Below are 12,953 nucleotides of genomic sequence, written 5' to 3'. Positions count from 1 at the left end.
CTTCCCCCATCAGGGAAGCCCAGGGAAGAAGGGAAGGAAGGAATAAAGGAGCCAGAGGGGTCAAGGGCATCATGAGAACATGGCCCACAGAATCAGCTAAGCAGGGCTTATAGGGGCATATAGAGACTGAAGTGGCAATCATGGAGCCTTAATGGTCTGCACTAGACCATCTTCAGATATGCTATGGTTGTGTAGCTTGGTGTTCTTGTGGGACTCCTAACACTCTGACACTTTTGTCTGCTTTTAGGCCCCTTTTCCTTCCACTAGGTTGCCTTGTCCAGTTTTGATATGAGGGTTTGTGCCTAGTGTTATTGTAAGTTGCTGTGTTTGGTTGAAATTTCTGGGAGGCCTGGTCTTTTCTGAAGGAAAACAGGAGGAGTGGATCTACGGTAGTGGGGAGGTGGGAAGGGAACTGGGAGGAGTGGAGGGAAGGGAAACTATGGTTGAGATGCAATGTATGAGATGATGATGATGATGATGATGATGATGATGATGATGATAACAATTACTTAAATCCTGCAGCCTGAGTAGCACCCTCTTACTCTGGAACTGTGTTTAAGCATGTAGTAGGTTTTATCAGAAGATAAATGACAAAACTAAAAGAGTGAATTGTCCCAGCACTCGGGAGGCAGAGGCAGGCAGATCTCTGTGAGTTTGAGAACAGCCTTGTCTCCAGAGCGAGTGCCAGGCTAGGCTCCAAAGCTACACAGAGAAACCCTGTCTCAAAAAGCCAAAAAAAGAAAAAGAAAAGAAAAAAAAAGAAAAGAAAAAGAGTAAATTATAAAATCTGAAACATGATTTTAAAATCTTTTATAGTAAATATGGACTTAAAATCATAGATATTAGAATAATGTTAAAAGTTACCACATAACCAAGTAGAAACAAAAGCTGAATTCAGCTAGAAAATGTAGCATAGACTTAATAGTTATAGACATTCTAATGTTTTCCCCAATACTGCGATAAATGTACAAATCAGGAACTTATTCAAGAATGTTATAATTCATAAACCAAGTATAATATCACATACAATGGGTATTTCTGAATGTGTTTTGGTGAATACAAGTTAGGACAGGTATCTATAATAATATATAGAAGTCTAATAATATGATAACCTAATGACAATAACAAATAGCAAATAAATGATAATAATAGTATGTATTGCTTTATTTTATACCTCTTGTTACTGCCCTTTTAAGTTACAGTGGTGACAAAATAAAGCAGAATCTGAGAGTCATTACTGAGCAGAGCAAGGTAGAAATGCTAGTCAGAATTCAGTCCTGTGAAGACAGATGCTTGCAAAATCTCACTTCCTGTTCACAGCCAATACCTTCACTGAAGGCTAAAATTAAGAACCTAACAGGCATGTTAGCTCAGCATTGTTTCAGGACTATCACACAAATTCCTACAGCTCATTTTAAAGATAACGTGGAAGACAGAGGCAGGCTGGGAATGAAACATAATAGAATATAACTTAAAAATAGTTTTATGATTTTGCTATCAACCATAAACATCATTACGTTTTGCAGAAGTATTATTCATGTCTCAAATCGTATATCTGATGGTTAGTCCTGTGACTGTAAGTCAAGACATGGTGAATATTTTCGTGATGATTTGAGAAAGTATTAATTAATATATTATTAATATATTATTAATTAATATATAATATATAATTATAATTAATTAATTAATTTTATGTGTATGTGTGTGTTCTAAAACATTTATGTGTTCTAAAAGTTTTAAGTGACATCTTAGTTGATCTCCCAAATTGCTCTTTTGAGCAGATGGCATAATTATTCTTACTTCATATGTGGAGCTAGTAAGTAGGAGAACTATGATATAGTTTCCTAAAGTAACTATATAATGCACACTGGCTGTCCATCCATCCATCCATCCATCCATCCATCCATCCATCCATCCATTCATCATCTACTTTGAATATTAGAACACTGCCACTGTCTTTTGATTTCTTCTTGACATAAACATTTATTATAACATGATTTATTTATATATTTTATTATTTAAGTCTAAGGCTTAATTTTGATTGGAATATATTATATACCATTGGAATACATTATATAATTTAATACAAGAATGGAGGATTGTTCTACATTGAGCAAAAACAGAAAACTGGGCTTTGGCATGCTTATTGTATTTCACAAGACAAGATTAGTCTACAATGTTATAATTTGTGAGTGACTGTAAGCTCTGGAGACAATTCAGTAACTAGTGTATCTCTTGGCCCTACAACACACATACATAAATACACACAGAACAATATGGAAGGCCAATTTCTAGAAGGGGCCAGTAGAATGGACCATAATATTAAAAATGATATCTGAACTATTGTCAAACGAATTGCAGACTTGTCACAGTTCTGATGATATATTATTTTTATAATCATTTCCCAATATAGACATAAATATTAAAACAAAAAGAAATAAGTTGAAGACACTTGAGAATATGTCATTTTAAAATACTACCTTTGTTCTTACAAGTTTAAAAATTAAATATATGGTATGAGGAGATGTCTCAGGGGTTAAGAGCACTGGCTACTCTTCCAGAGGTCCAGAGTTCAATTCCCAGCACCCACATGGTGGCTCACAACCATCTATAATGATATCTGGTGCCCTTTTCTGGCATGTAGGTATATAAAGAACATTCATACATAACTATAAGTAAATTATATATATATATATGAATATATATGAATGAATTTAAATAAAGAGGTAAAAGATCTCTTTAGTAAAAATTGAACCATCAAAGACAGAAAAAGAAGAGGACATAACTGGAAAGACATACCATATTCCATATTCATATACTGGGGTAAACAACATTAAAATGTCCATATTACCCAAAGCTAGTTAAATATTTAACACCATCACTCTCAGAATGCCTATGACTTTCTTCATCAAACTATGAAAAACTTTCTAAACTTTCTAAAACTTTTTATGGAACCACAAAACTCCAATAATCTAGAGCACTTGCAAATAAAAAGGACACAGCATGAGGCATTATACTCCTTGAATTCAATATATACTAAGTTACAGTAATTAGAGCAGTTTAGTACTGGCCTGTGAAAGAGACTAAGGGAAGGTGAAATGGTTCAGCAGGCATAGGTGCCACCAACTCTGATGGATGGTCTGAGTTCCTGGAACAGACATGGTGGAAGGAGAAAAGCAACTTCTGGCAACTGTCCTCTGATTTCCACTTGTGTGCACTGGCATGTGCACACATAGAATCAATCAACCAACCAACCAACCAACCAACCAACCAACCAACCAACCAACCAACCAACCAATCAACAAACAGGCAATAAAGAGACATGTATCACTAGAATAGAACACATTACTTAGAAGAAAACCTGAACTCACAGTCAACTGATCTTCAACAAAGGTACTATGAACATATATTGAAAAAAAAAAAACACAGAAAATAAATGGTACTGAAAAAGCTGGTTATCCACATGAAGCTAGATTTCTGTACTGTCCCCAGATATAAAAACCAACTCAAAGTGGATTAAACACACACACACACACAGACACACACAGACACACACAGACACACACACACACACACACACAGTAAAACTATGGAGAGAAACTATGCAAACTCTAGAAGAACACTGGGGAAGCAGATTCAGATGTTGGAATGGGCAAGGGTTTAGGTTAAGATCTGAAAATCATAGAAAGCAAAAGTGAAAAAAGACAAATGGAATTATACCAAACAATAGATCATATGCACAGTAAAACCACAATTAACAGAGTAAAGATATAGCCAACACTATGAGAAAATAAAATGCTTGAATGTTGTGTATCTGCAACAGGGTTCCAGAATATCTAAGAAAGCAATCCTAAAATTCACATGGAACTATGAAAAACAAATGACAACAACAAAAAAACCCATAAAAACCCAACAAATATTGGAAACAATAGCCAAAGCAATATTGAACAAAAAACCCCAAAGCACAAGGCTTTACACTACCTGAAAAAATATACTGTCAGAACTAAGTAATTAAAATGATATAGGTATCTGGGATACAGCTTAGTTGGTAGACTGCTTACCTAGTTAGTATTTATGAAGCCCTGGGTTCTGTTACCACCACCACCACCACCACCACCACCACCACCACCACCACCACCACCACCACCACCACCACCACCTAAAGTTGGTATGCTGGTGCCTGCCTGAAATTCCCCAAAGCAGGGGGGATCAAAAGTTCAAGGTCGTTCTCCACCACATAGCAAATTAGAGACCTCATTTCAAAAAGTAAAACACATACACACAAACCCCAAAACTAATTGTGTGGTGACTCAACACACTGAAGGCAATAAAATAGGAAGATAATGAGCCTGAGGTCAGAATAGCTTATCCTCCTTCCTAGACATGGTAGTATATGCCTTAAATCTGGAGACTAAGTAAAATGGTCATGAGTTTGAGGCCAGTATGGACTCCATTGCAAGGCCCTGTCTCCACAAAACAAAATAATAACCAAGCCAAACCAAATACAATAACAAAGGCTGGGTTGAAAGCTCAGTTGATAAGTCTGTGCTTGCTGCACAAGCAGGGAGGCCTAAAGTTGGATTGCTAGCATCCATGTAAAGAGCCAAGAGCTATTGTGGAAGCAGAAACGTGTAGCTCACTGGACCTCACTGGCCAGCCAGCCTGGGCTGAATATGTGAGCTCTAGGTTCAGTGAGAGACCTTGTGTGGGGATAAGGTGGGGAATGACAGAGGAAATAGACATCTGATGCCAACATCTGGCCTGTACAAACATGAACACATCTGTATCCACACACAGCTGATTAGAGCTAGTAGTTTGTCTTCTGGTATGTACCTGGACGTTCTAGTTCTACTAAATGGAATGACTTTTGGATGAACAATTTTTAGATCCATTTGTCTGAAGTCTCTGATCTGTCATAGTCTGCTCCCTGAAATGTGGAGAAAGTCTTAAAGATTTTGCTGGAAAAGAGCTAAAATTATCTTTCTGAGGAGGAAACACAATATCTCAAAGAAAAGCCTGAGAGGTCAAGAGGCCTCCAGAGGAGGAGGGACCACCTTAAAAGCAAGTTCTTGTCAAAGAGCTGAATGTCTGGACACCTGCCTAACTGAGGGATTGTGGGAGGACAGAAATGGCCACTTAGTCCTGTTGAGTAGACTGCACTGTAGAGCGAGGCAGAATGGAAACATGAGTGCAAACCAGAGCCACCTGACGGTCGCCTTGAGGCAAATGCATTAACCTCCTGAGAGGAGCCGAAGTGCAGAGGAAGCTGGGTACAGTTCAGAGTAAAGAAACTGGCCTAAGAAGCTAACAAAATGAATCTCAGTAGAGAGGGCTGTCCACCAAGGCACTCTGAGAATGACTCTAACATCAGACCAATTCTTTCATTGCTCAGAGGGAATATCTGATATATAGGAGGAAATAAAAGATTTTTAAAAAATCAATGAAAGGCAAAACAAAAAGCATTTCTTGCATTGTGTTTTCTTGGGCTGTAAGACATTAATTAAGCATGTGATTATTAGCTAAACACAGTTGAACAGTGTAGCAAAAGCTAGTCCACTTGAGGGAAGGTCTTGACTTTAAAGTGACAACTATCAGAATACATCCTACATCACAGTCACATTGAAGGGTTGTCTTATGCTAGAAAAAAAAAAAAAAAGGAAACAGTTTTACTCACCTCTCTTCCCTGTGGGATTCCAAGAATTTGGAGCATAAGCAGAACAGAAAAATGCCACCGTGTTACACAGTATTTATAAAGAAGTCACCAGAATAGTTCCTATTTCATTGCAACCCAGAGCAAGGTGATGCTTCTGTGCTGTGAGTGTTTCAATGAAGTCAATTGTATGTTATGGATTAAAAAACAAACAGCATCTACATTTTAATTGTGCTTGACCCATTATACTTCAACAAGCATTTTTAGTGACCACATTGACTATATTAAAAACATTAAATTTTAATTTCTATAAGGTGTATGTGAATACTAGCTGGAACTGAAATAGACTATTTGTTCCAATTAAGAACAAATTAGAAATGCCTTGGACTCTGATGATAATCTCTTTCAGAACAAGACAAAGACGACGAAACATACCTATATTTTATCATATGATCATTTTCTTTGTAGCATGGCGGTGATGCTAGCCCAGAAAACATCCTCCTGGGAATTCATTTCAAATTATTGAAGCAGCTGTTTCTTCAGTTTAAAATAAAATATCCATAACAAGTTCACACATGACAGATGCAAGCTAAAAACTAGATTCCACAGTGTGAGCTAAAAGCAGATGTTTTGAATGATCATATTTATAAGCAGATACAATAAATCTTAGTTGCCTGTAGTAAGGCTCCATGAATACTCTTTTCCAAGAATTTGCTTAAAAGATAGACCCTGTAGTTTCTCATGTTTTTTGGAAACTAGATTCCATTAAACATAAGTATTCTATAAATTCATATGTATTCAGTCTGTTTTCTTTTGGCTCATTACATTTGCTTCTCAAAAAATAACAGCACTGTCAGGACACCAAAGTTTATTGTTTTTATTTAATTCTGCATATTTCTTCCATTGAACTCAAAGCCTGGAAATTGTTTTTGGAGACAAATTCACAACTATAGGAAAGAGAAGTTTAAGTCTTAGAATAAGCAGGGAGGTGTGAGATCACTCCAGATCTGTAGGAAATGGTAATATGTAATTAGAACTTTAAAAACATTGGCTGACAATGCGGCTCAGGGGCAGAGTGTTGAATAACATATTGGAGGGCCAGGGTTCCTTCCAAGCATGGCAGACAACAACAGCAACAGAAACAAAGCAACCAAATATTTAGTGAAAACATACAGAAAGTTTGAATTATGGATGTCTTTCATTGTAAAGCTTATCACCAATTTCTCATTTAATGCTCACTAGGCGACATTTTCAAGCAAAAATGATCACCACGTCATGGGGACAAGAAAGCAACGGGTTTGGCATCCCAAGATGGGTGTGTTCCAGCTCTGCCAACTATTGTTTATGTATCTTGAGGACAGATCTCTCCCAAGCTTTCTCATGTCCTTATCATGTGATTGTTGTCAAAAACAGATACAAAATCACACACACACACACACACACACACACACACACACACACACACACACACACACACACTGTAATATACAGGAGTCACATTTCCAGGAAATGTGTACGTGTGGCCAGATGCACACTGAGACTCTGGTCAGGCTACCTTTTCAGTGCTGCCCCCACTATGGCAAAGCCCTCGTTTATGCTCTGGCTACAAGTCATCACCTCAGCATGATGCTCCTCATTCTGCTGCAGGACTTCTATGCAGAGCTCTGCGAGATGAAGAACCTCTTCCAGCTTCCTGGCAGGAGTTGCCTGGTTCATGGTCTCTGTATTGAAAAAAAAAAAAGAAAGAAAGAAAGAAAAAAGAAAGAAAGAAAGAAAAAAGGAAGAAAAGAAGAAAACACAATGTTACCTTGAAAGTACAAAGCCAGACATGTCCTAAGATGTAATGATGATTGGGGTATTGAAACAGCACAAGGAAGCACACTTTTGAGAGATAAGGGATGCAAGGAACACAATTGAATACATTGTCTTTAAAAAGCCGGTTCACCAGATTGCAGAAAATATTTCACCCACAAAGCGATCACAGATCTGCGAGTGCTTTGCCATTTAGTATACAAGAGCTAACAGGTGCAACAGCACATTAGATGCTCAACTTCTGCAACAAACAAGTTATAATTCTGCTCAAGGTCAGAAACACAAAGAGAGCAGATAGCACAGTCTTTTCCTTCTGTCTGCATTGTATTCAGAATACAATGCAGTTCTCACCAGATGAGTCATTCCTGGCATTAGCAAACCCCAGGGTTTTTTTGTTGCTATTTGAATTCTCAGTTCATGTTGATCTTAATCCCAAGAAGTACAAAGTCACCTAAAACAACTCTGACAGCCAGCAATTAACTGACTTCCTCCTCTGTGTGCCTGCTGCCATCCCAGCCCACTTCCAACCGTGGGGTAGCAGGTTAGGGAAGGGCAGAAGCCTTCTTTGAATCTGAAGGTTCCTTTCCTGTTAAGCTAAATTGGTGCAAAGGGATAGAACACAATAAGGTTAAGTGCAGTTACCGGAAATTCAGTAAAAGAGAAGGCAAAATAGCTTATTTCAAAGAAACAACAAACTGGTAGAAATTCGAGGTGCCCTGCATGATACAACTGTCTCAAAACCACATGAAAACCAGTTTTCACTAGGAACACTTAAGACAAGCCTGCCTTAGTCCACTTTGTGTTGCTAAAACAGAACACTCGACACTGGTGCTCCATAGAAAAAGAGGCTCATTTTGTTCAGTTTGGGAAGCTGAAAGTCCACATTTAGGTGGCTCCATCTGTTTGGTCTCTTAGCATATTACAACATGGTAGGGAACTGGAAAGGAAGATGGCCATACGCACAAAGGACCTTGCATGTGGGATCATTGTTGTGCGACAACCCACTCTTTGGAGAGCAAACTCTTAGAAACCATGTGTGACAGGACAGACTAGACCCTGCTAAGAGTCTCATGGTCCAGTCACTTCTTTCTAGGTGTCACACCTTAAAAGTTCCCCAGTACTCCTGAAACCAAGGTCCTTGTATATGAGTTTATGGGGAATATACTCTAACTAATCCAAAGCCCATCACAGCAACTCTGCCTTACATTCATGGATCTCTCTGTCCCATTGACAAGCAAAGCCTGGTGGCTCATGTCCGTTGTAAGGGATGCTGCAAGGAAGGGAAGTCAAGTCTTTAGAAGAATTAAGAGCCTCCCTCCCTTCAGTATCTACTATGTTACCCAGAAACAAATCTTAGCTTTGGACGTCTCCCCAAATCTCAGCTTTAAAGTCAGAAGAGATTCTTAATGTTTTCTTGTCTTAATTCATTCTCAAAAGGGCAGAGAGCAAAGCAGTGTGACATGCCTTCTGATTGGTGCTTGCTCATTAAACTTTTAATATGCTTGGAAGTCAGTCAGACATGGCATGGAGTGCACAGGGTTCGTACCCTAAACTCCCCTATGATGGAGGGGCATGGCTTATCTCTGACTGATCAAGAGCATAGAGATTCTTTAGGAATACCAGTCTGTCAACACAAAGATGTTCTCATCTAAGGGAAGTAAAGGGAATGAAGTAAGCATATCAGGATGGCAATTACAATGAATGTTTTTGTTTGCATTTTGAGATGGGCTCCTGTTAACAGCCCAGAATGGACTGGAATGCCCATGTAACCTAAGTTGGCCTCAAACTCCAAATCTTCTTGATTTACTGTCTCATGTGTTGGAATTATAGACATAAGTCTCCATGTTTTGTTTCCCAAAGAAATGTTCCTTTCATTGACTTCCTGGAATTTTCTTCCTGGAAGAAAAATTGTCTCTCCTTTTTAAGCTAACATATCCTGATCACAAACAATTCAGTATCCCAAATCACAACATAAAGAATGTTTATACAACAACTATCAATGCATCCACATGTTTTGAGATCACTTTAATAACATTCTTCAACAAAGATGAAGTCAAGGTAACTAATGATTCAGCATGACAAGTCTATTCTATGTAGAGTTACTTCAAGCTGTTTAATGAAGAAAACAGGCTTAAAAGGTTTGGAAACTAACACATATGTGCTATAGGAGATAGGAAGAGAGACTTAGTGAAGCATGGCTATAGAGGACTAGCACATGTAAGAAGAGGGGTTTCCAGGGAGGAGAACTGTAGGGCAGCGACAGTTTGTGTGAGAGGAAGGTCAGGGATGATATTCACAAATGATGATGCTCTCTGACAAGCCGTCCATCACCAAGCAACTGTTTCCCAAATATCATGATGTCAACTTTCCTAACTCTTTTAAGACAAGATTTTTGTTTGTTTGTTTTAATGTATATAATTCACAGTGTGAGAGAGATGAAATGCAACGGCCAGAAGGCGATGAAGGAATGACTTGGACCTTGTGTGCTCTTACGTGGCTAGAGAATGTGCTAGAGAATTATGCTTTATCACTGTGGGCTTTAGGTAAGACAGGATGACTACTGACAAATGGTACAGTGCAAGGATGTTATAGCACATCAGAAAAGATTGGATTTTAGAAAAATGTATTTAGAGGTTGGATGTAAAAAAAGTTCTGAGAAGCCTGTGTTGTAGGATCATGGGCTCTGTGAAGATGATAATGGAATGAAAAGGGAAGATACAAAAGATGCTTTCACATAGTAATCAAAGTCCTGTCTACAAGATGCTAAGAATCACTGACTCAGATAGTCTTTAAGCTTCCTTATAATTTAGAGAATCTATGTTGACTAAAACTTGTGGGTTTTAAGCTAGAAGGTGGTGGCACATGCCTTTAATCCCAACACTTGGGAGGCAAAGGCAGGTGAATCTCTGAGTTTGAGAACAGCCTGGTCTACAGACTGAGTCCCAAGAAACCTTTTGGTTTTATGTTTTGAAATGTATGACTTTAACACACACACAAAATGCAATTTCTCAAAAGGCTGAAAATATTGCAAAAATCAATCACACACAAAGACTTTATATTTCCTACATAGTTTAGGATATTGGTTACTGTACCCGCAAAGCCACCCTATAAGCTAGGGAATCAGATCTTCTGTTGTTGGGTTCAGAGAGGTCAAAGGACTTTCCAAGGTCATATAGTTATTGAATGTGATAGAATTAAATCTTACCAAGAAATCATTCCTGGACACACAAGTAACACTAAATGGACTAAATACACACACACACACATGTTTACATAATGATAAGTATCAAAGAAGATAATGTCATGGATTTGGGAGCTGGGAAGGATATGAGAAAAGTTTGGGGAAAGTAGAAGCGATGCAGATGCAGGACTCATGCATAAAGATGTAGAGAGAGAAACAGAGACGGAGACAGACACAAAGAGACAGAGAAAGACAGACAGAGAATAGGAATATACTTCACTTTTTAGATGGCCTTGGGGTTCCTGCCCTTAATTCCATTGTTTGGAAGGGAGAGGCAGTCTGCTTTCTTTAAATTCCAGGGCAGCCAGGACTAGACATTAAGATTGTGTTTTGTAGGGCATTGGTGGTACACGCCTTTAATCCCAGCACTCGGGAGGCAGAGGCAGGCGGATCTCTGTGAGTTTGAGGCCAACCTAGTCTCCAGAACAAGTGCCAGGATAGGCTCCAAAGCTACACAGAGAAACCCTGTCTCAAAAAGCCGAGAGAGAGAGAGAGAGAGAGAGAGAGAGAGAGAGAGAGAGATTGTGTTTCAACTACCAACCAACCAACCAATGAACAACAACAAAGAAAATCTTCTGAATAATAATTTGACTTCTTTTTCATTACAAATTCTGAGTAGGAATCACGTACACAAATATACAGCCTTAGCCACCAGTATGCAATAATGAAAAAAAATGAGAGGCGACTCATTTTTACTTATGAGTGAATGTGTTAAATCAGCTTTTACGTTTGATATTGTCCTAAACAAAAGTTGAAAGCATTCTTTGTCCTACGTAAAACTCAAAAACCGTTTAAACATTTTATTCTTCCCAGATAAAGTTTACTGAGAGGAAGGAAACTTTGTCCTTGAACATAATGGCCACTCTTAATACTTTAAATAAATAGCATTTTTTATCAAGCATAATACATATACACCCTTGGTTTTCACCCATTTGACTACAGCCAAGAAGTTAAATGCACTCCACAGTTGGAACTCTGTTAGATAACAAGGTTATCAACAGCTCTATTAAGAAATCTACACTGAATATTTGAGACTAGAATTCCTCTTTAAGATGCTTTCTTCCACTCTCTTTGTAACATTTCTCTCGAATTACAAATGTTGATATTCTTCAAGCTTAACTACAAGTTGCCAGTTGTTGTAATACATTTCAGATAGTGACATTTAAAACAAATATGCCCAAAGCAGAGAGGCTCCTTCATGAATTTCAATGCACTACTCTTGGCTGTAACCATTCTTCATTCTGGAACATTTTTCATTTTCTATGATAACACTCCTTGGCTCCCTAAAGTATATTCTTTTAATTATTCCTCTGTACATTTAAGAAGAGATCCCACTGGGGAAAGGTAAGGAGAGGGGAAGCTGTGAGCAGACAGACTGACTGCTTTGCTGTGTTTGTGGTGTGCTTTAATTAGAATTCAAGACTTTAAAGAGCATGTGGACTCCTAGGATGTGCTCCCTGGCTATTTCCCTTGCTGCCATTTCTTGTCAGGGTCCCAAGTGATGAATGAGAGGTGATGTTCACGGTGAAGGTTGCAGGGATACCTGGGATAAAGAGCAGTCAGATCATTTCTCTTTTCCCATATCCCATATGCAGAAATGTGTGGGGATGCATTTGATGTAAACTTTAAAATATTTACTTGACATAATGATAAATATCCCAGGTAAACTTTATGATCTGACCTCATGAGCTTTTTTTTTTTTTTTTTTTTTTTTAAGTGTCTTGAACACGCATACACCTATGAGCCATTTGCTCAACACCATTAACTCCTTAGGCCCTTTCTGTTGGCTCAGGACATTTCTCCTGGGCAATGATGCAGTTGGAAAGTAGAAGTTGTTATTTGTTTTCTGGCCTCTCCTCTCAACAGCCCAACCTGTGGTGAGTGGCCTAGTGCCAGAGCCTAGGGCAATCAGGCTCGAGGGACTCTTAAAATGGGCCAATACTCATGGGCCTTCTAACCTCCAGAGGGAAGGAAGTTGGGAAATTAGATACCTCCTTTCCCATTAATCCATAGACCCCTCCGCACCTGTCTGACACTTAAGAACTTGTGAGTAGGTTAGGTGATTCTGGGGTAGCCTCTGAAATCCATGCTCCAGAGGGGATAAATACAAAGATTAGCTCACAAAGGTGTGAGAGAAGCTCCTAAAACCCAACCTTCAATATTTTTGTTGCTTCCCAGATGACTGAGCAAAGAGAATGTAGCACCAATGACATTCTCTCTGCAATCTAAAAGATGCTCTGGTTCTAGGAC

At 38.6% G+C, this 12,953-nt stretch overlaps 1 protein-coding gene across 17 annotated transcripts in view; it reads right to left on the bottom strand.

Moving 5' to 3' along the window:
- Positions 1-12,953, bottom strand: part of Cadps2 (calcium dependent secretion activator 2) — a 514,674-nt gene that overhangs the window by 84,281 nt on the left and 417,440 nt on the right. For 10 of the 17 annotated variants that reach the window (XM_027389980.2, XM_027389983.2, XM_027389989.2 and 7 more), the window contains 2 exons: positions 7,268-7,371; positions 5,675-5,683 (listed from right to left, as the gene is read on the bottom strand). In XM_027389980.2, the coding sequence (XP_027245781.1) occupies positions 5,675-5,683; positions 7,268-7,371 (113 nt within the window). Of the gene's footprint in view, positions 1-5,674; positions 5,684-7,267; positions 7,372-8,240; positions 8,249-9,232; positions 9,269-12,953 lie in introns of all 17 variants that reach the window. The other 7 variants (XM_027389986.2, XM_027389992.2, XM_027389996.2 and 4 more) reach the window with 2 other exon arrangements.

The sequence above is a fragment of the Cricetulus griseus genome (assembly GCF_003668045.3).
Source record: "Cricetulus griseus strain 17A/GY chromosome 1 unlocalized genomic scaffold, alternate assembly CriGri-PICRH-1.0 chr1_0, whole genome shotgun sequence".
Lineage (NCBI taxonomy): Eukaryota > Metazoa > Chordata > Mammalia > Rodentia > Cricetidae > Cricetulus > Cricetulus griseus.
The sequence above is the reverse complement of the archived record's forward strand: the minus strand, read 5'-3'. Positions and strand labels throughout refer to the sequence as shown.